At 42.1% G+C, this 22,725-nt stretch overlaps 1 protein-coding gene and 1 pseudogene across 2 annotated transcripts; both read right to left on the bottom strand.

Moving 5' to 3' along the window:
• Positions 1-10,835: 10,835 nt before the first annotated feature.
• Positions 10,836-13,674, bottom strand: LOC309379890 (proteinase-activated receptor 1-like). The gene is made up of 2 exons (XM_081929439.1): positions 13,355-13,674; positions 10,836-12,105 (listed from the first exon to the last, which is right to left on the bottom strand). Exons 1-2 carry the CDS (start codon positions 13,452-13,454, stop codon positions 10,979-10,981), a joined length of 1,227 nt encoding a protein of 408 aa, XP_081785565.1. The 5' UTR covers positions 13,455-13,674; the 3' UTR covers positions 10,836-10,978.
• Positions 13,675-17,639: 3,965 nt separating this feature from the next.
• Positions 17,640-19,391, bottom strand: LOC309380404 (proteinase-activated receptor 1 pseudogene; annotated as a pseudogene). Its single transcript has one exon. The product of its transcript is annotated as a proteinase-activated receptor 1 pseudogene (transcript).
• Positions 19,392-22,725: the final 3,334 nt, after the last annotated feature.

The following is a 22,725-nucleotide window of genomic DNA, read 5'->3' as shown; positions in this document are numbered from 1 at the left end:
AAAATACAAAATTAACTACAATTCCAGGGAGGGGAGGGGACGTGCTTTAAATGTATGGTGTGTAAAGTAACTCTCACCTACTCAAATGCCGCTTGGCATTTTAAATCCTGGAAGTTTTAACTACAATTCTCAGTATTGATGGAGCGTTAGAAGTTCCTTTATCTGAGTAGAGACTCGTTCCTTTTATGCCATATGACTGCTAGTGTCAACACTGTGCATTAAACTGGTGTTCACATTATTGCATGCAATTTCTAACCTTCCTTTCAATCCATAAGGTGCTCTATGCTTAATAATAAATATAAATATAATAACACACTGCAACAAAATTGGGATTATTTCTACTCGCTTCCAGCATTTGGCATAGTTCTTGGGTAGCATAGGCTCCCTTCATCTCAAGACTGCAAATAATCAAGGACAGAAAGGAAGCAGCAGCAGCTGCCTGGGCTTCAGGTGAACTGCTAAAAGCAATAGTGGATACATCTGCTGATGCCTGGCTTGCTTGTATTTCTTTTTCTAAGGATTTCAGGTAATTTTCTTGTAAGCAGAAAAATGTCACCAAACTTCTCAGTGCAGAGGAGAAATCCCCCAGCAGTTTCTTGGGGGGTAGTGCTCATCATTAGCACATTTATTTTTATGTTTCCCCCTGAGGTTTGTTGTTGCCATCACCATAAGTGTTAGCAGCAGCAATTGTATTGTCAGACTGGCCACCATTTTACACCCTCCACAATGCCCTGACCTAATGGTGGAGAATGTTTGGAGACTATTATGCCAGAAATTCTCAGCTCTATTTCCAGGACGGAAGGGGGGCGGAATCTGGTGCTGTCTCAAAGTAACTGAATCATCCTTTCCCTTGAGCCTTTTCTTCTCTTGGCCAGTAGCCAGATTTGCTGGAGGTGAGAACAGGAAGCTGCACGCTCAACTCCCCTCTAAACTGTCAAGCTAGGAAAGCCCCTATTCTTCATCACCAAAGCTTTGTGTGCTGCATGTCCTGCCCATCCATCCGCCCACCTTTCTCCCCCTCCCCCCTCCCAGATACTTAAAATGTCCTAGTAAGGGTTGAAGAAAGGAAGGGAACTTGTGGGGCGAAACTGAGCCAGGTGAAATAAAGCCTAAAGACCTAGTTTGGCATACACCCCCCACTCTTTTGCATACACACACATACATACAGTGGTACCTCGGGTTACATACGCTTCAGGTTACACACTCCGCTAACCCAGAAATAGTGCTTCAGATTAAGAACTTTGCTTCAGGATGAGAACAGAAATCGTGCTCTGGCGGTGCGGCAGCAGCAGGAGGCCCCATTAGCTAAAGTGGTGCTTCAGGTTAAGAACAGTTTCAGGTTAAGTATGGACCTCCGGAACGAATTAAGTACTTAACCCGAGGTACCACTGTACACAGAGGCTGGCAGCTTTAACAACACCCCTCTGGAGGCTTCATCAGGGGCAAAAAAACATGCCTAGTCGGCTAGTCCCCCCATAGCTACCGCTCTGCCAGCTGCATCTTGAGAGCCACCCATTTCAGGATCTTATCCTAGACTCAGTGCAAATGTTGTCAAATGTTACAAGTGTTTTATAAGAATGGAAGTTTTGTAACATTTCAACACTGGCCCAAATCAACACTTCAAAAGAGTAGACTCACACTAGCAATGTGATGATTAATTTAGCCCGAAGGAAAACACAGGCTGAAAGAAAAGAAGCTGATTCCAAAAGAGAGAAACGAAACAACAAACCAGGTACTCTTATTGCATGTTTTGGGTATTGGCACATAAAACGATTCTGGCCCAGAGTTAACTGATCCCCAAAGGGAATCAGTGGTATCATAGATATGCCATGAAAAATGTGGAGTTAAGGAGCTCCGAAGATCCAATAGATCTAATTCAGCTGGACAGCAAGCCTGCATTCATCACAACCACACCCATGTTTGCTTTTCTTCTTCGCTTTATGGAGCAGAACTCTAATGTATAATTCCCCCTATGTAAATACTGACCTCATTCTCTGACTGGAGACTTATGTAATCAAAATAACATAATCCATCTGCAAGAGAGAACTACCAGGCAGCTCAGAGTGACTCCAAAGCTTGCAGAAGTACCAAAGAAATCCCAACCCTTACATGAAGAAGAGCCCTTGCAATTCATTGATTACTGAGGGTGCTTAGGGGTCATTGAATGGTGACTGACTGGTCAAAAGGTGGGAAATGGAAAACAACCACCAGGATTGGTGGGGAATGGAATGGAGTATGCTGAAAGAATACATTACTGTCCAGAACTCATTCTTCAGGTGCAGATACTTATGTGGCCAAAATGGCACAATGTGTGTATGAAACGGATTTATCAGCAGGCTTGAGGAAACAGCAAGGATTGTGGAGGCATTCACACATAACTCTTCAGGGGAAAATGTCTTGTTCAGGGTCTGTTCCTAAAATCAATAAAGATTGAGGTTGCAAGCACACCTTACATTAAAGCACAGCCTCTCTAATGCTGGGAACTGTAGCTTGTTAAGGGCACTGCAAATTGTAGTTCTGTACGTAGTAAACTACATTTTCCAGGGTTCTTGAAGGAGAAAGTGCTTTAAATGTCTGCTGTATATGCATTCTGAGTGCGCTCCATGGGCATAGAATACTGATTACTGACTCTTGAATGGAATAAGAAACTGAGGGAATGGAATATCCTGGAAAAAGGGCATTGTGGGAAACCTGAACAGGAGCATGTCATACCACAATACTTTTTTTGCAACAAATGCTGGGGGAAAGAAGGGGAAACTCTTATCTCCCCTGACTTTGGAAGTAGCAGATTGTCCCCACTTCAATCACTCTTCCCCTTCTTAGGATTGCTCAACTACATGGGAGTCTCTCATCATGGATTTAACATATATCATTTCTAGTTTAGACAGTCTGAAGCTGGTGACCTCCTGCTAACTCAAATAACCAAACACAGATACAAGATCTGACTTTTTAATGGCTGTTTAGATACTTAGCAGAAAAGACAGGCCATAAATTCAGGGAAATAATTTCCTCTGAAGTTCACATCTGTATTTAATTACAACTTATCTCCTTAATCAAGGTTCAGAATGACTAATATCAACATCCTATCTATTCAGATCCTTAATAGGCAAAAACTGTCTGGATGATTCATCTTGTCTGTTTACAATGAATTAACACAACATTCCTTGCTTTGTTTGAATGGTCATAATCTAAAAGTTACACAATAATATACTTTCCCATTTTCTATATTTTATTCCTTAAGCTACTCTATTGTGCTGAAAACATAAAAGAGCTTTCTTAAACTGCTCAGGTTTGACTACTTTCCCACCTGATCCTTTATTTTTTATTTTTTGCACAATTAAAGCCTGTTGTTTACACTAAAGGGTAAATGATTACCCTTGGCAATAAAACTGCATTCCTGGCTTATTAACTCATCTAAGTATATTCACTTAGATGGGCTTTCCTAGGAGCAAGCTGTACTTCATACTTCAGCCTCCTTTATACTTCAGGCTCCTTTTCAATTGCAAAGTGCCTTCAGGAAACATTAAGAAGGATGGGAGGGAAAGGGGAACTCAATACCTCCCCTGAAACTTCCTGCCATACCCCAACTGGGTTTTGTCTCTGGCAATACTCCATGCTTACTCACCAAGGTGGAGTAGTGCCACAGGGGATAAAAGGAACACATAGGTGTGATGATCCAGGGGGTAAACAAATGGCAGGAGAAGGGTTCCCCTTCTTCCCACTTGCCTCCTACCAAACTTCACCCTCCTGGGGAGACTTTACAAGGCAAAACATTCATTAGGGCCTGCATTCTTCCCTGAAATGAAGGACAGGTGAGGAACAGAATATAGTAGCAATATATGCAATATAATCTATTTAAATATATTTTTTTTCTTCCCCTCATTACTGCAGAAGGTCTGTAGCAGGTTTATTGTTTGTTTGAACTATTTCTACACCACCTTTCAGTGCTAAAGTCCTCCAGGAGTGGCTTACAGAAGATATTTAGCTTCTCATATATAGCAGCATAATTCAGCTTCATATTATTGTTAGGATCATAGAATTGTAGAGTTGGAAGGGGCTCCGAGGGTCATCTAGTCCAGCCCCCTGCAGTGCAGAAATCTCAAATAGATCACACATTGCTGTTGTTTATTAATTTGTATACTGTTTGTCAAAATGGCTTCTAAGCAGTTTACAGCCATAAAATAAGTAAGCAGTTATAATGCACAACAAATCCACTGGGACATTAAAACATCCTTAATTAAAATACACAATAAAACAAGAAATTAAAAAAGCATAATAACCGAAACATTTAAAAACAGTTAAAACACAGAGAGAGTGCTACTTCTTTCCCTTATCCTTAGCAATAACAGTTGGTAGTTAGAATTGCATGTAAAGGCCGGGAAAGGACTCTCAATGGGCATTTACAGTATATTATTTTCTCTCATTTTCCTCACGGCAATTCAGCGAGGTAGGTTAGGCTGAGAGATGGCGGCTTGCTCAGCCCAGTGGGCAGCATATCTGTGGAAGAAACTGAATACAGCAGGTAGAGGGGTGAGAGGACTGCAATTTGCCACAGGCCAAGGAGAAGGCCTCATTCTGAAGAAGGATTTGAAGCTGGCTGGGTTACATTTTAGCCATTAGCCAGGCTTGTTTGACAACAACATGAAAATGGAGTCTTTAGTGTCATTGGCCCAGTCCTGTGGAACACTTTGCCAATAGAGATTCAGCAGGTGCCTTCTGCACTGACTTTTAAACACCTGACAAAAACCTTTCTACTACTACTACATTGGTACCTCAGATTAAGTACTTAATTCGTTCTGGAGGTCCGTACTTAGCCTGAAACTGTTCTTAACCTGAAGCACCACTTTAGCTAATGGGGCCTCCTGCTGCTGCCGTGCCGCCGGAGCACAATTTCTGTTCTCATCCTGAAGCAAAGTTCTTAATCTGAAGCACTATTTCTGGATTAGCGGAGTCTGTAACCTGAAGCGTATGTAACCTGAAGCGTATGTAACCCGAGGTACCACTGTACTTTTATTATTTGTACTCCACCCATCTGACTGGGTTGCCCCAGCCACTCTGAGCAGCTCCCAGCACATATAAAAACATTCCACCAGGCCTAGATGGTACATCCTCCACAATGGTATACTGATTTATTTATTTTTTAAAACCCACTGGTTTAGTGCATTGGTTTTCAGCTGCTGAGTATGGACCCGCTGCTGGGCTTGACTTAAAATGGGACACCAGAGCAGCACAACAGCCCTACAAATATATGATAAAAATGTGTTGGCTCAAGGTGGAGCGTCTGACAAGCCTGAAGCTTAATGGTTTAGCATGAATGAGTGGGTTCGCAGACTGAAGATCACGGCTGCAGCAGGACCCCAGGAGCAACTCTGTGGCTGTGAACCTCAGTCTGCGAACCCACACATTTGCTAGTTCACGCTAAGCCATGGTTTGGCCTAGCCTTACATGTGAACTGGGCCTAAATGGTTAAGAGTTTATCACAAACTATGAACCAGACATATGAGATGAAAAGACAACTGTTATGTACTGACGTTCTCACCCTGGGCCAGCAGGGGGATACTGTAGATAGTTATGCAAATAAGGGATCAAAAGTGACGTTCAGTGATTGGATAGTTTTAGAAAATTTTTACAGTTGCATTGTACTGGAGCTCTATATAAGCAGGCTGACTGAACCCTTCAGTTCAGTTCTGTCTTGGCCTGAGAATAAACAAGAGCTGTTTGAAGAATCGCTGTGTTGTCTGATATGTTCAACCACAACTTAACAACAACAGTTCCAGTTAGCTGGTAACTAGGGTGAAATGGCAGGAGACTGCCAAAGAAAACTAGATAATAACAAGGCTGAAGGACCCATGGGAAAGTATGGAATAACTTCAGACAAAACTGAACTAATGATAATAGCTACAGTCTGGTTTCTCTTCAGATCGTATAAATCTTTCGCCTTTTACTAAATATTTCTGTGGAGAGGAACAGTTATGAGTTTACAGCTAATTCTTTGAAGCCCCACACTACTTCCTTTGTGTTAAAAACAGATTTGTATGCTTATTAACCCCTTCCCCCCAAAAAATAATAATGGTTGTTGTATGATAAGGGAAAAAAGCCCCCAGATGCAACTGCAGTGTATATTTTGCAAATGGCAACATGGATATTTAAAGACCACACTTTCCCCATTTTGTCTCAGCTAAACTAACCAGTCTATCTGGAATCCACCCACCAAGAGCATTCTTTTAAACTCAGCAAATGTCATATTATCTTAAAGATGTGAAAGAATGTTCTATCTCGTAACTGGTATGTGTCCAAGCACTGAGTAAGAGAAAACATTGCCAGAAGGAAACTTTTCCCAGAATTCTTTGTTTATTTCTAGGATGGTGGCCTTGATGGATGCAAAGAGAACATTCAATGGCTGTCAACAAGAACCAGATCTAAGGAGTGATATCAGCTTGGAGTGATTTCTCTTGCAGAATTTCCCTCTCCAGATACAGATGTATTAGTCAGCAATTTCCTGGCATCACATGGAATTTGGGAGAATGATGTAAAAGCATAAAAAAATTGTATAGCTTATTTCAGAGGTGGACAGATTTGCATGATGCAGTTGTTGTTTTTTAACTACAACCCTGAGACCTACAAACTGGAGATTGGTGCAAAAGACATATGTATAGAATTGAAGAATTCAGAGCCTAGGAATTTGTTGTGCATGTCAGAACTGAATGGAGCTCGTAGGCCTTTCATGAAACAATCCATTCCTCATTACCTCAATCTCTCTTCATATTAGCAGTATAAATTAGGGCTCAGAGGGGGATGAAATTAGTTTTGTTGCTACTTTTGTTAAAACAGTTGAAAGTAAAAAAAACATATATTGCTGATTTACTACAAATCACCCAGAGCTATGTGATTTCAAGCGCAAACTGGAACTTCAGGCTTTCACAGCTGACGTGGATTAAAGCGCAACAAAACCACTTTTAAAAAAAGACATTTCGCAGTTTGGAAAGTGATGGCAGAATGCATTAAAGGTGGAAGGTTGGCAAACACCCCACAAGCAAATCAGAATGAATGCAGGAAGAATGCTCGTTGTCATAGAACTACGGTACTCTGCAAACATATCAGAATGAAACTGGATATAATCCGATTGCAGTATAAGCTTTGTGCAAGAAAACCAGGATGTATGCTCAATAAGCAGGTCATTTGGAGGAACCTTAAGCTACCTCATAGGGTTGTTGCTGATTTTAACGAACCTGGAGGAAGGGTAAGATATAAATGTAACAAAATAAACATGAAAAGCAATCTTGAACACTTTTATTACTTCTACAAATAACTGCTCTGATGTTTAGTAGTCCTATAAAGAATGTTTGCAGGAGTTAACACTCATGGTATGTCAGCAGTTTAGCAATTAAATCAAGTACAACCTTTATGGATCCAGGAGCTGAAATACACTCAGAAATAAATTGTCCCTTCAGGTGAATCACACTAGCAATTTTGTGTTCCGAATGAATTATTTTGGAGACAACATCTGGGTATTTAAAAGTAGTGCTTCTTTTACACTTAGTATTCTGTTTGATTTTTAAAGCATCCTTATTATACACAAAACATTTTCACTCCTTGGCTGCACTTTAAACTTGAATTGGTAGTGCAATGAATGAACTCCAGACTTAACTGCATATGGAAGACCATTTATTTGGTTCATGTGCTTTGGGCACAAGGCTTGGCCACAGACAGCACCGTCCATTTTCCTGAGAATGGGAAACACACCTTTTGGTCTTTTGACAGGTATAAATTAATTCAGCTTAGTTAGGCAGTATTGTATCCATATCCCAATTCATGATTTATAATCTGTACGCCTATAATAGCCAACTCTTACTTTGCAACCCAATTCGGAGTGAAGAATTCTTTCTGTGATCGCCACCTTCTTTACATCTCTCAAACTTGTTTTTAGGGGGGAAGTTCTTTTCATGCTTTGTCCGGAAGACAAAAGTTCTCACATTAAATGAAGGATAAGAGAAATGAGCTCATATTTAAGACTTGTATGTGAAATGCTTCTACAGCTGTGTGAAACAAGCTGAATTCTAAATGTGCAAGCAGGGTGGGCAACATGAGAACAAGCCTTTTCTTTGGTGGCTCCCCATTTGTGGAATGTTTTCCCCAGGGACTTCAGGCATCAGGTAAAAATGCTCTTCAGCCAGCTCTTTAGTTGATTAAACAATTTTGGACTTTTAAATGTGTTAGAGATGTGTATTTATTTATTATTTTGCTATTATGTATTTCATGCTTTTATGTTGTAAACTGCCCTGTGATCTTTGGCAGTATAAAAATGTAAGAAAGAAATAATATATAATAAGTATTTTCCCATGAAAAAGAGCTGCAGCATATCACATAGGAGCACTGGATCAAAAACCCCCAAGAAATACAGATTCTGTCTCATGCCCATTCATCTGCCTAAACCCCACATGGGACCTCTGATGGTGCTCTGATGGTGTTTCCTGCTTGGCAGGGGGTTGGACTCGATGGCCCTTGTGGTCTCTTCCAACTCTATGATTCTATGACCTCTGCCAATGGCTACTAGGCACAATGGCTTTCCAGACCATTCATGTTCAGAGAAGATATGCAGCTGAATACCAATTGGTGAGGACCAACAACAGGAAAAGGTCTTGATGCCAATTTCCTGGGTTTCCTGGAGGTATCTTGCTAGCCGTTGTGGTGAACTAGCCTGACTTGGTATAAGGCAGCTTCTTATGTCCTTCCAGTGATGAATGATTGCTGCCAGCTGATCTTCTTTAGGGAAGTTTGTTTGGCCTCAGTCTGAGAACTTCAGACCTATACACCTTCCTTTTGGGCTTGTGGCTGTAATTCCAGTTTTAGAGAAATTGAAAATCCTGATAAGACTGCAGTGACCAGCAGCAATCTATTACCCTATCATAATAGATTAGTGGGGTGGAAAAGGAGCTTAGGCAAGTAGCAGGCTCATGAAAACAAAAGCATAAGGAAAACTCTGATGGATCAGACCAGTGATCCATCTAGATTAGTGATGTGTACGTTGACTAGCAGTGGCTGTCCAGGTTTCAGGACACAGCCTTTCCCAACAAAACCTGGAGATGCTGGAAACTGAACCCGAGGACTCCTGCAACAAAACACATGTGCTCTGCCATGGAACTGCAGCCCATCATGATGGTAATAATGTGTTCTTCAGATCCGTAGGAATGACATCATCCACAAATGAATGAACAGGAACTTTGTCTATCCATTATTGTTTACTATTTTATTTCTGTTCCCCCCTTTCTTCCAAGTTGCTCAAGGTGATGGCATACATGGTTTCCCCCACTCCCAGCCTTCTCCCACTGACATTCAGCTTCCACATAAAGCACCTGGAGATCTGACCATGTTGCTGAAAGGGGAGAGGAGGAACAAGTCAGTCCCTCAGCCTTTTCCTACTGTTTTTTCCAACTACTCCAGGAGGTTCCTGCAGTTGGAAGAAGCCCAGCCGCACGGAGCTATCAGAAAGATTTTTTTGGAGAGAGGGCAGCAGGAAGAGGTCTGCGTGTGCATCAGGATGAGCACCCTTGCTGTTAAGTTGTGGGTGAACATATCAGACGACACAGTGATTTTTCAAACAGCTCTTGTTTATTCATAGGCTAGAACAGAACTGAACTGAAGGGTTCAGTCAGCCTGCTTATATAGAGCTCCACTAGAACGCAACAGTAACCATTTTCTGTAACTATCCAATCACTGAACATCACTTTCGATCCCTTATTTGCATAACTATCTACAGTATCTCCCTGCTGGCCCAGGGTGAGAACTTCAGTACATAACACTTGCCACCTCTTGTTGTTTTCATCAAACCTCCAATACTGCACTTTGTACTTAGCACAGGCCCAGCCCTGACACAGTCTGCCCGACTCCCTTGTCTAGTATGATGTTCGCATGTCTAAGGCTGCATCCAGTGTTAGTTCTACTCAGAGTAGACACAGTGTTGTTAAAGTACATGTTTACCTTAGCTTCGTTAATTTCAATGGGTCTACTCTGTGTAGAATCTGGTTGGCTGTAACCAATGCTTTTTTTAAAAAAAAGTCTCATTTTCCTACTCATATTGAAATGCTGCCCTTCAATGAGGCCAAACTTAGATTCACAAAATGTTTAGGGGGTATGCATACCCCTGAGTCCTCCCAGAAAAAAGCAAAGGCTGTAACCCACAGTCTGCATGCACACACATACACAATCTGCAGCCAAGCGTAATTAAAAGTCTGAGCCAACTCCCCCACCCCCACAAAAAACCTATTGGACTCAATAGTCTGTTTACATTAGGCAACTCTGAACGTTTATCACTTCTAATTTGTTTGGTTACACTGAATCATGGAGTCTGACCACTTATAAAGTACATCTAAGCTCTGCCTCCTGTGTCTTCTCTATTGGAAAAGCTACAATCTCATTTGGTTTGAGTGAATGTACCAATGCATTCTTGTTGAAAAGGGTTAAATCACATTCCTGTTTCAGAAGGCTCTTGTCAGAAAAAACCCCAAATTAATGACAACAAATAAGCTAATATCTGCCTCAAGAAATATTTATTAACATTATTATATACTAATAAAATAATTGGGACAATAATATGTAATAACTACTCTCTCTCTCTCTCTCTCTCTATATATATATACACATCCTCACTGGAACAAACCAGATCTCTGGAAAAACATTAGTTTTAATGTTAACAGCGGCCATAATAATAATAATAATAAAATCCAGTTTGAAATATTTTGCATGATGCAGCAGCAAAGTGCTATTCTAGGCTGCATCAACAGAAGTATAGTGTCCTGATTAAGGGAACTCTAAAATTCTCTGATTCTTTGATTTTATATAGCCTTTAATATAAGAAACAGCATAAATATTTTAGAGAAAGAATGGCATGGACATTAAAGATGTGAACTGTAAACAAATATTCACATCTTTGTCATGCAACACCTATATTTACGAATACTGTACCACACACTGTAAAATTCTATGCTTGAGACAAATTTTTCAGGCCACTAAAAAGATTGGTGGCATTACTGCTTGTTGTCTGACTGCTTTGTTCAAGATCAGACTGCTTTTTATAGCACAGGAGATCCCACACCTGCTTTTGACACTCTGAAGAGGCATAATAATAAATTAAGGGATCAATGCAGCAGTTTATGGTACCAATGCAGACCACTAAGCTATAGGCAAAATACAGAATTTCAAGGGGTTGATCAGGTGAGATGCGCAAGTTGTGCACTAATAATAGGACATTTGTAGGGCCAAAACAAATAATAAAAGAAGACAAGACAGCTACGGACAGGAGAATGGCACGTCTCTTTTTAGCAGTCTTTGTAGCAACACTGGACGAAGAAAGTTTCCTTATAATACACACATAAGAGGTAACAGAGATTAATAACGGTATAAAAAAGAACAAAATAGATAAAGCAGAAAAGTAATGCCGAAATATCTTCATAATAACAGAGATATCTAATGTATCATGACAGGTTGTAATATTTAACCGGGATAACCTCTGTGTTTGCTCATTGACAAGCAGAGGTATCACCCCAGCTATAGCCAGAAGCCAGATGAGAAAGCAGACCAGCGAGGCCCGTCTTGCTGTGCGCCAGGACAGGGACTGCATTGGGTACACCACGGCCAGGAAACGGTCCACGCTTATCACCATCATCAGCAGGATGGAGCAGTACATGTTGCAGTAGAAGGCAGCAGTGACAAAATGACACATCACAGGCCCAAAGATCCAGTTGTTTCCAGAAAAGTTGTAGGCGATTTTAAAGGGAAGCACACTCACGAAGAGGACATCTGCAGAAGCCAAGTTGAGCATGTACACCACAGCTGGCTTCTTAAACCCTATTTTGACCACAAACATAAGGATTGCCATAATGTTTAAAGGAAGGCTCAAAATAACCACAGCAGTGTGGACTGAAGGAACAAAGCGAGTCATCCATGGACCAGACAAGTATTTTCCAGCTTGTTTTGTGGTAGCCACTTGATTTATGGATTGATTGTAGTTGTTCAATGTATCAATAGTAATTATTTCTTTATCATTAGCATTTATTTTCCTATCAGGGAAACTAGCAAAAGAAAGACCCTGGATGTCGAAGGATGAATCTGAAAGATGAAGCAATATGTAAATCAAATCTATGAATACATATATAGCTAATGTTACAAACATCAATGCAACCACGCTAGTTTACTCATGTGAATATGAATTCAGATTAAATTATTGAATTACACAATTGGTGCTTTAAAAATTATTGGTGTAGACGAAATTTACATATTTCCTATTGCTAGTGAGAAACTTCAGCTATTCTGCCGATCCTGAAACTGTGCGAAGTAACCTTTAGACCATGGGGTCTACCAGCAATACTTGCTGGTATTTGAAACCAAATACACATGACATTAGCCACAATCCATCTGCATCTTGCAGCTTCTCAAGAAGTACTCCTCTTTGATGTGCTTTCCCTCAAGCCAGCTTCCATCAGCTTGAAAATGGAAACAAGTGTTAAGTTGGGGTGACAGCCACTGTGCATGTACAGATGACAGCACACATGCAGCCGACAGCTTCAATGAACTGGAGCTCAGTGCGTTGAAACAAATCTGGTAATAGACACCAGGTGAAGACATCCCTGCCCCTTCACTGGTGTGTACAGCCCTCTAAGAATGTGACTTGAAACTAAGGGAGACAGGGACAAGTCGCTGTGTTTCATGCTGCTAATGTATACATAGTCATATTCTGACATTGCCTGTGTACACACCATACATTTAAAGCAAAAGCTTTCATCGAAGAATCCTAGGAACTGTAGCATGTTAAGGGTGCTTGGATCTCTATCTCTGTGAGGGGAGAACTATGGCCAGCTTTTTTTTGCCCAGTCTAATAGAGACAAGTTTATTTTTAGCGAAATAAAAGGTCTTATGCAGTAAAGAAATCCTTGATTTTCTGTGAAGTACATCACCTCCTTGCTGAAATATCAGAGGCAGATTGCGCAAGGAGAGACACCCTTAATTCTTTAGGATAGGAATTTTAGAGCAAAACCCCCCACAAAATGCTTTATTCATTGTTCTTCCGATCTTATGTTATGGCTTACGCTCTTAAAATGTTGCAGTCACTTAGAGATTTTTTTGTGTGCAAGTGACTGATAAACTGAATATTACCACTGAGAAGTACATTTTTTCCTAGTACAAGGATATTCTCCGTCCTCCTTTACTCTTGCTGCTTCAGCATGGTTTTTCTTCCGTAGCACAATCATTTGGAAAGATCAGAGACAGAGAAATTTCCCTGAAACAATTGCACATTGTATATGCCTTGCTTTAACTATGAATATTGAAACGTGGAGAAATTGTGTTGGGTTGTACTTACTTTTTGCTCTTGCTGTGCTTAATAAGGTGAAGACCATACTAAACAGAGGAAACAGGATCTTCAGAGAGGGGTCCATTTCTCCTCCAGTGGCGAACCTCATCTTATGGTTCCACTAGGTCTCTAAGAAGAAACTGAAGGGATCCGCCTAAAAAGAAGCTTCCTTTATTTCCTCGATGAGATCTAAATCCACTTGTCATCTCCTTGCCTATTTTGGGCTTTAATGTTAGTTTATCTGTAGAAGAAGCTGAGCCAACCCACTCTGTCATAACACCACTTCATCTTATATGGAGCAGAGGGTCCTTGATTTCTTCTTTCTGGCTTTTCCCCAAAGCACCAAAGAAAACTCTCAGACAAGTCTTCTGTTTTCTTTACTTTTCTAAAAGACTCTTCCTAAAAGCATTCCTGGAAAGCCCATTATGTCACATTAATAGATAAAAAAACATTTTTTGTGGTTTTCAGTCCATCTGTTTTCAGCAAGAAATAAGGGTTAGAATACATTAAAAAGCAATTAGGGACGCGGGTGACACTGTGGGTTAAACCACAGAGCCTAGGACTTGCCGATCAGAAGGTTGGTGGTTCGAATCCCCGTGATGGAGGGAGCTCTCATTGCTCAGTCCCTGCACCTGCCAACCTAGCAGTTCAAAAGCACGTCAAAATGCAAGTAGATAAATAGGGACTGCTCCAGCAGGAAGGTAAACGGCGTTTCCATGTGCTGCTCTGGTTCACCAGAAGCAGCTTAATCATGCTGGCCGCATGACCCAGAAGCTGTCTGCGGAGAAATGCCGGCTCCCTTGGCCTATAGAGCGAGATGAGCACACAACCCCAGAGCCGGTCACGACTGGACCTAATGGTCAGGGGTCCCTTTACCTTTTTACATTAAAAAGCAAAATTCATATTTTTTCACCATCCTTAATACATTCTCAGTGGATAAAGTGCTTTACCATTAATCAACATTAGGCTCGAACGAATGTTAGATGAAATCCGGGTTGGGGAACCTTTTTTTCCATCCAAGGGCTTTCCTCCCTTTTTCGGAGGGCCACATGGCCAGAGGGGGAGAGGTTAAAAAGTAGGTGGATCAACAATGGTAAATGTTACCTTTGTGCTGTAGGCTATTTTCAACACACACTCACACATTCCTCTGTGGCAAATATTGCCCTGCTCAGGGGGAAATCATAAGAGTACCTTTAATGTAGCACACCTTTAGAATAACCTCCAGCATTCCTCAGATGAATATAGGGACATTCTATTCCACATGTCAGGGAATCTCATCCCTCCCTCTCACGGCAGACTGCCAGCAATAGATAGACAATAAGTTCTTACCGATGTATTTTTGTCAATGTTCAACAGAGAGACTCAGAACCGTTGGCTCTTGGGTTAATGGTATTGCTCTGAGTAATCTCCTCCCCCCCCCCCGCCTTTTCAATCGTCAACAGCACCCCCCTCCTTACGGTGGCTGCTTAGGGTCAATTGCCTCTTAGCTTTCTGCTCTCCTACTTCCATTGCTCGCTGGGTCTAGGGAGAAGGGGGGTCTGGAATGCTCTCTAGTGATAATGTGTCAGCCAGCAGTTCCTGCTCTGCTTCTCCCATTGTTTTCCAGCTTTCCCCCTCTTCTATCTCTGATCTGTGACCCTCTGCAAACCACTGTTGTAAATCTATACTGTCCTCCTCTTCTTGGGAAGGTTCACCACTCCTCCGATGTCCAGTCCCTGACACCACATCAGTATCACTGCTTGAGCATTTCCTACTGGTGAAGTACAAAATTTATGAAAAGAAACACACAAATCTGCTTTATTTTAAACACAGAAATCTTTAAATTTATGTATTGCGTTTAGGGAGGCCTGTGGGGAAAAGAAAACCCCAAATCAATAAATACGACTATATGTGTGTGTTGTGACTATGTGATGTCATCATGCATTTATGAGCATTTTGGAAGCATGATAACTTTGAACAACTGGTATTATTGCAATTGTGCAGGTGTGTGATATTGCGTCTCCCAATGAACTGATGCAGGCAGACAAAAACACACATACTCTTGATGGCTGGGGGAACAAATAGTGTAAAGCAGCTCCTCCCTGTTTAGTCCTCTGTAGATCTGCTCCCTCAAGGTTCATCCTACGCAGAGTAGACCCATTGAAATTAATGGACAAGTCTAACTTGGGTCCATTAATTTCAGTGGATCTGTGCTGAGTAGAATTTTGTTGGCTATAACCTATAGTCTGCACGTGCGCGCGCGCGCACACACACACACACACACACACAAACATGTAGCCAAGCGTAATTCAGATTCTTAGACAACAAAAACTGGATTCAGTGGTCTGCTTACATTAGGCAACTCTGAATGTTTATTACTGCTAAGTTGTTTGGCTACATTTAGTCATGGAGACTGACAAAAAGCTATGCAATACAACAAAGTTCCATCTTCTCTATTGGAAAAGCTACCATCACTGCCATCTCATCTAGTTTGGTCCCTCTGAATCAGGGGTAGGGGACATAAGCCCAATCACCTTCTCAATCTGGCCCACGGACAGCCCAGGAATCGATGTGTTTTTTACATGAGTAGAATGTGTCCTTTTATTTAAAATGCATCTCTGGGTTATTTGTGGGGCATAGGAATTTATTCATCTCCCACCCAGTATAGTCTGGCCGACCACATGGTCTGAGGGACGGTGGACCGACCCACGGTTGAAAAAGGTTGCTGACCCATGCTCTGAATGTACCAACACGTTCTTGGCAAACAGAATGAAATCAGATTCCTGTTTCAAAAGGTTCTTGCCAGAATCCACCCATTCCTGGCTTATTGGGGGCAGTTGTTGCAGCCTGGGGAGTTGCAAGGAGGAAGTGGAAGCATCAGGAATATTCTGTGTCGGGTCAGGCTCTTTGGAGCTGGGTGAGACTTGGAGCTGCGGTGAGGGGCTGGGAGCTGTGGGTGAGGGGAGGAACTTCCAGAGCAGACTAGATGGAAGGTTCTGGGAGCCTGGTCCTTTCTGGAAGTATTAAAAGGATCCCCTCCCCCACTGCTGCTCCTCACTGCAGTTCAGAGCCAATTTCCCCACCCATTTCTCGTTTTGTTTCCACTACACTTTTTAATTGTCACAACTGTTGTTGTGTAAGAGCAGTGCTGTTTTTCTAGAAAAAGAGGTGCCAGAACTCACCATGAACACCTCCCGTGTTCTCTTATAATAGCAATGGTGCCTACCTGAGATGTGCCAGAACTGAGTTCCAGTGAATTCCTGCTAAAAGAAAATGCCCTGGGTAAGAGGCATTGAGCTAGTTCCTGAAAAGGGAGGGGTAGAAGAGGGGGCACCTTGTCACAGTTCCTAGGGAATCCCCTTGAGGGATCTTGGAGGCATCAATTTCTGTCCAGAAGTCCAGCTTGTGGACTGACAGGCCACGGCACTCCCTGCCGGTGGCCAGGGGAAGTTCATTGGATAGTGGTTCATGCCAGGGTGAGTAACCGTGATGGTCAAAAGCAGGGATCAGCCAACTTTTTCAGCAGGGGGCTGGTCCACTGTCCCCCAGACCTTGTGGGGGGCTGGACTATATTTTGGAAAAAAAGAACAAATTCCTATGCCCCACACATAACCCAGAGATGCATGTAAAAACACGCTGATTCCCAGACTGTCTGCAGGCCGGATTTAGAAGGCGATTGGGCTGGATCCGGCCCCCGGGCCTTAGTTTGCCTACCCATAGTCAAAAGATAAGCTTACCAAGCAGCAAATGGGCTATGTGATCACATGGATTCATGCTTGATGCCTTCATCAAACCTGTTGCTCTGTAATCTGTAAAAATGTAGCCTAATTCTATCCAACTTAGACTGGTTCTTCCTTATCCGTCTCGCCACTACATCCAAGCACGGGTCCAGAGACTGCCCAGCCTCCCCCAACACAGATGTTATGGAAAAAGAGACCTTAGTGTCATCAACATATTGATGCCCCCTTGCCCACAAACTCATAATTACTTCATATAGATGTAAAATGGCAACAGTTCACTTATTATTTGTTAATGTTATGGAAATTATAATGAGAAAATAACTAGACAACAATATATAATATTTATTTCTATACAGTCACCATTGGAGCAAATCACATCTCTAGGCAGACATTATTTTAACAGCAGCCACAGAAAAATGGTCTGATACCTTATTCTTGGAATATAAGAAAAAACATAAATATTCTAGAGAAAGAATGCATGGACGTTAAAGGCAGAGGCTGTAAAATATGTGGCATGCAACAACTAGGTTTGCGAACGAGTATTACTGTACTGCAAACATATTTAATGTAAGATGCTATGCTTGAGACAAATTATTCAGGCCGCTTAATAGCTTAGTGGCATTGCTGCTTGTTGTGTGACTGCTTTGTGCAAAAACCGAATGCTTCTTATAGCACAGGAGATCCCACACCTGCTTTTGACACTTTGAAGAACCATAATAATAAATTAAGGGATCAGTGCAGCAGTTTATGGACCCAGTGCAGACTGCTAAGATGTAGGCAAAATACAGGCTTTCAAGGGGTTGATCAGGTGAGATGCGCAAGCTGTGCATTAGTAAAAGGACATTTGTAGGACCAAAACAAATAATAAAAGAAGACAAGACAGCTACAGACAGGAGAATGGCACGTCTCCTTTTACTAGGCTCTGCAGCAACATTGGACGAAGAAAGTTTCCTTATAATGCACACATAAGAGGTAACAGAGATTAATAACGGTATAAAAAAGAACAAAATAAATAATGCAAAATAGTAATGCCGAAATATCTTCATAATAGCAAATATATCTAATGTATCGTGACAGGTTGTAATATTTAACCGGGATAATCTCTGTGTTTGCTCACTGACAAGCAGAGGTATCACCCCAGCTATAGCCAGAAGCCAGATGAGAAAGCAGACCAGCGAGGCCCGTCTTGCTGTGCGCCAGGACAGGGACTGCATTGGGTACACCACGGCCAGGAAACGGTCCACGCTTATCACCATCATCAGCAGGATGGAGCAGTACATGTTGCAGTAGAAGGCGGCAGCGACAAATCGACACATCACAGGCCCAAAGATCCAGTTGTTTCCAGAAAAGTTGTAGACAATCTTAAAAGGAAGCACACTCACAAAGAGGACATCTGCAGAAGCCAAGTTGAGCATGTACACCACAGCTGGCTTCTTAAGCCTTAATTTGACCACAAACATGAGAACAGCCATAATGTTTAAAGGAAGGCTGAAAATAACCACAGCAGTCTGGAGTGAAGGAACAAAGCGAGTCAGCCATGGACCAGTCAAGTATTTTTCACCATCTTCTGTGGATTGATTGGAGTTGTTTACATGATTTTTATATACAGGTGAACCAGAAGCAGGAAGGGGAAATGTGGAATCTGCAATATGTAAATCAGATATATAAATGGCCATATTAACAATGTTACAGAAGTCAATACAACAACTCTGGTTTACTTATGAGAATAATAATTCCAATGAAGTTATAGGTTTGTCTATACTTAATAGGGTACAGTGGTACCTCGGGTTACAAACACCTTGGGTTACAAACACTTTGGGTTACAGACTCCGCTAACCCAGAAATAGTACCTTGGGTTAAGAACTTTGCCCCAGGATGAGAACAGAAATCATGCGGTTGCAGTGGGAGGCCCCATTAGCTAAAGTGGTACCTCAAGTTAAGAATGGTTTCAGGTTAAGTACGGACCTCCAGAAAGAATTAAGTTCATAACCAGAGGTACCACTGTATTTTAAAAGTTACTGGTGTGGACAGGATTTACATTGCTATCCCTATTCCAAATGAGAAACTTCAGTGTATGGTTTTACATGAAAATGTGCGATAATAACCTTTAAACAAAGGCTGAGGAACCTTTGGCCATCCAGATACTGCTGTAATCTGGAGGATAGGGGATCCCCCTTTCATGCTTTATAGCCGAATAGCATATGGAAGGCCATGCATTCCCTGCCTTAGACTTCTGACTAGGCTTTTCCTGCTTTTAGGCTGTGTACACATTACTGTTTATTCCTGCTCCAGTGTGCTTTCACCATCAGTGTTTGAAGCCAGGTACACAGGATGTTACAATCCATCTGTATCCCATTGCTTCATGAGAAATATTCTCATTCCGTGTGCATTCCCTCAGACTAGATTCCATTCAAATTGAAAACAGAAGCCCCGATTAAGCTGAGGTATGAACTGGAATTCAGCTCAGTGAAACCAATCATTATATTCTATTAGTTTTTGTTTTTTTTTTAATGATGCAAGTCACTTGGAGACTTTTTATGTGTCTGATAAACTGAATATTAAAAATATTTGGATATAACCACTGCAAAGCAGATTTCTCCCCATCTTACAAGGATATTCTCCCTCCTCTTTTAAACCCCTTCAACTTGGTTCTTCCTCCATATCACAATCATTTGGAAAAGTAATAGAAAGTGAATGTTCCCTGAAACAATTGCACAATATAAACACATTGCTTTAAATATTAAATTGTGGAGAAAGGATGTTGGGTTGTACTTACTGTTTGCACTTGCCGTGCTAAATATGGTGGAGACTACACTGAGCAGAGAAAAGAGGATCTTGAGGGAAGCGCCTGTTTCTGCCTCAGAGGTGCACCTCATCTTTGGTTCTGCCTAGAAGAAATTGCAAGGATTTCCCTGAAAATCAGCTTCTTTTGCCTCAGAATACAGATCCCTCACTGAGATCTAAATCCAGCTGTCATCTCCTTGTCCAGTTTGGGCTTGAATGTTGCCATACATCAACAGAAGGGGCAGAGTCAACCCCAACTGTCATCACATTGCATCATCCTAGAGGCAGCAGAGGGGGTTTTTAATCTCTCTCTTCTGCCCAATTCCCAAAGTGCTCTGTGAAAACTCTCATTCAACTCTTCTGTTCTCCTTACGTTTCTAAAAGATGCTTCCTAAAAGCAAATAATTTCTAGGAATCGCATTATGAGGCAAGTAATTGATATAGAAGCAATTGTTGTGGTTTTCCCTTTATCCATTTTCAGCAAAAAAAGAAGATTAAGGACTCCTAAATAACATTAACAGATAATTTTTCATTTTCTTATATATTTTCTCAGTGGATAAAGTGCTTCACTATTAATCCACTTTAGACCTGAATGAATGTTAGCCATGGGCTTTTGCTGGTGGGGGGAAAGGATGTTTGTTAGAACCATGTTATTTGTTACATGATGGGTCAGTTAGTTAAGTCAAATATAACTAGCAAGCATGGAGTTCATGAATGCATGAAGGGGTTAAGACTACAGAAATGCATTCCTAGACTCAGGTTATGCCCCTCACCTGGGAGGAAGTTAAGCTTCCTCCTTATTTGTTCTCTTTCATCATGTGAACTCCCTGCAATAGGATGTGCTTGAACTCGCTTGCTACAAGCTCAGACCATATGCTTAGATGTCATGAACACACCAGCTCAAAGCCAAGACGTACAGCCTGAGATAGAAGGCAGGCAGACAGGCAGAAGAAGAACAGAGAGACCTGCAGACTTCATTCTGCCCGGACACTGAGGTCCAGCTCCAAGGGCCTTCTGGCAGTTCCCCCGCTGCGAGAAGCCAAGTTACAGGGAACCAGGCAGAGGGCCTTCTCGGTAGTGGCACCCGCCCTGTGGAACGCCCTCCCACTAGATGTCAAAGAGAAAAACAACTACCAGACTTTTAGAAAACATCTGAAGGCAGCCCTGTTTCGGGAGGCTTTTAATGTTTAATAGGTTATTGTATTTTAATATTCTGTTGGAAGCCACCCAGAGTGGCTGGGGAGGCCCAGCCAGATGGACAACTGGAACCAGTGGGCTGACAACTCCACCCTCTGAAGCTGGCAGGAATGCAGCTTATCACTCAGGGGAGGTGAGCTGGAGGGAAGCTAGCTTTCTCAGGAATCACAGTCACTCACGGTACAAGGGAGGGAGAGCAGTTTTTCACCGGAAGGGGAGGTAGCTGACCCCATCAGTCCTAGGGATAGACGAATGGGGAAAGTGCAAGACAGAAGATGACTCCTGAAATATAAGGGTAAGAGGTTCAGGATATACTGCGGGATCCAGTAGGATTCTTCGGAAGGGTCAATTTGATTGTGATGTATAACCATACATCTCTCTCTCTTGGAGAGAGCGGTTGGAGGATAATTGCTTGTAAGCAATAAATCTTTTGTTAAATTACTTCTTGCGTGCTGTTTCTCAAGCCGGCAACCAGGCAGATCCTGACATTTGTGCTATTTCACTATATTTTGTATCCCAAGATTTCTACCTGTGTTTTTCTTGCTGTTGCATGGAATAACACATGAATCTGACCTTTGGTGTTTTGTAAGTAAAGCATTTAAACTTACTAAATGGTGTGGTCTATTCATTGAGAGAAGAGTAGAAACAAAAAGCGATGTTTGCAAACCAAATGGGGTATTTAAAATAAGGTTACCAGATTTTTTTCAAGGAATCCGGGGACGCAATAAATACCGTATATTTCGCTCCATAGGGCGCACCTAGTTTTTAGGGGGGGAAATTAAGAAAAAAAATTATTTCCCCCCCCAGCCCCAAAGAGCAAAGAAGCTAAGACAGTTAGCGGGATCCATCCCGCTGGCTGTCTTGGCTTCCTGTTTAGCCGCGCGCAACCTCTCCAGCCGGGATAGGCTGCGCGCGGCTTTGACAGATCCTGGGTCTTCCCCCAGCCCGAGCTTCCCCCGACCTCAGCCCCCAGAACAGGCAGCTATCCACAAGCCTTCTGAGCATGGCAGGAGTTCCTGCCGGGCTCTGAAAGTAGGCTATTTTCAACACACACTCACACATTCCTCTGTGGCACACCTTTAGCATACCCTCCACCATTCCTCAGATGAATATAGGGACATTCTATTCCACATGTCAGGGAATCTCATCCCTCCCTCTCATGGCAGACTGCCAGCAATAGATAAACAATAAGTTCTTACCAATGTATTTTAGTCAGTGTTCAACACAGAGACTCAGAACCGTTGCCTCTTGGGTTAATGGTATTGCTCTGAGTAATCTCCTCCCCCCCCGCCTTTTCAATCGTCAACAGCACCCCCCTCCTTACGGTGGCTGCTTAGGGTCAATTGCCTCTTAGCTTTCTGCTCTCCTACTTCCATTGCTCGCTGGGTCTAGGGAGAAGGGGGGTCGGGAATGCTCTCTAGTGATAATGTGTCAGCCAGCAGTTCCTGCTCTCCTTCTCCCATTATTTTCCAGCTTTCCCCCTCTTCTAACTCTGATCTGTGACCCTCTGCAAACCACTGTTGTAAATCTATACTGTCCTCCTCTTCTTGGGAAGGTTCACCATTCCTCCTCCGATGCCCAGTCCCTGACACCACATCAGTATCACTGCTTGAGCATTTCCTACTGGTGAAGTACAAAATTTATGAAAAGAAACACGCAAATCTGCAGTATTTTAAGCAC

Source organism: Podarcis melisellensis, assembly GCF_964234715.1.
Source record: "Podarcis melisellensis genome assembly, chromosome: 11".
In the NCBI taxonomy this organism is placed as follows: Eukaryota; Metazoa; Chordata; class Lepidosauria; order Squamata; family Lacertidae; genus Podarcis; species Podarcis melisellensis.
Note: the sequence above shows the minus strand (reverse complement) of the source record. Positions and strands in the feature narration are given on the sequence as shown.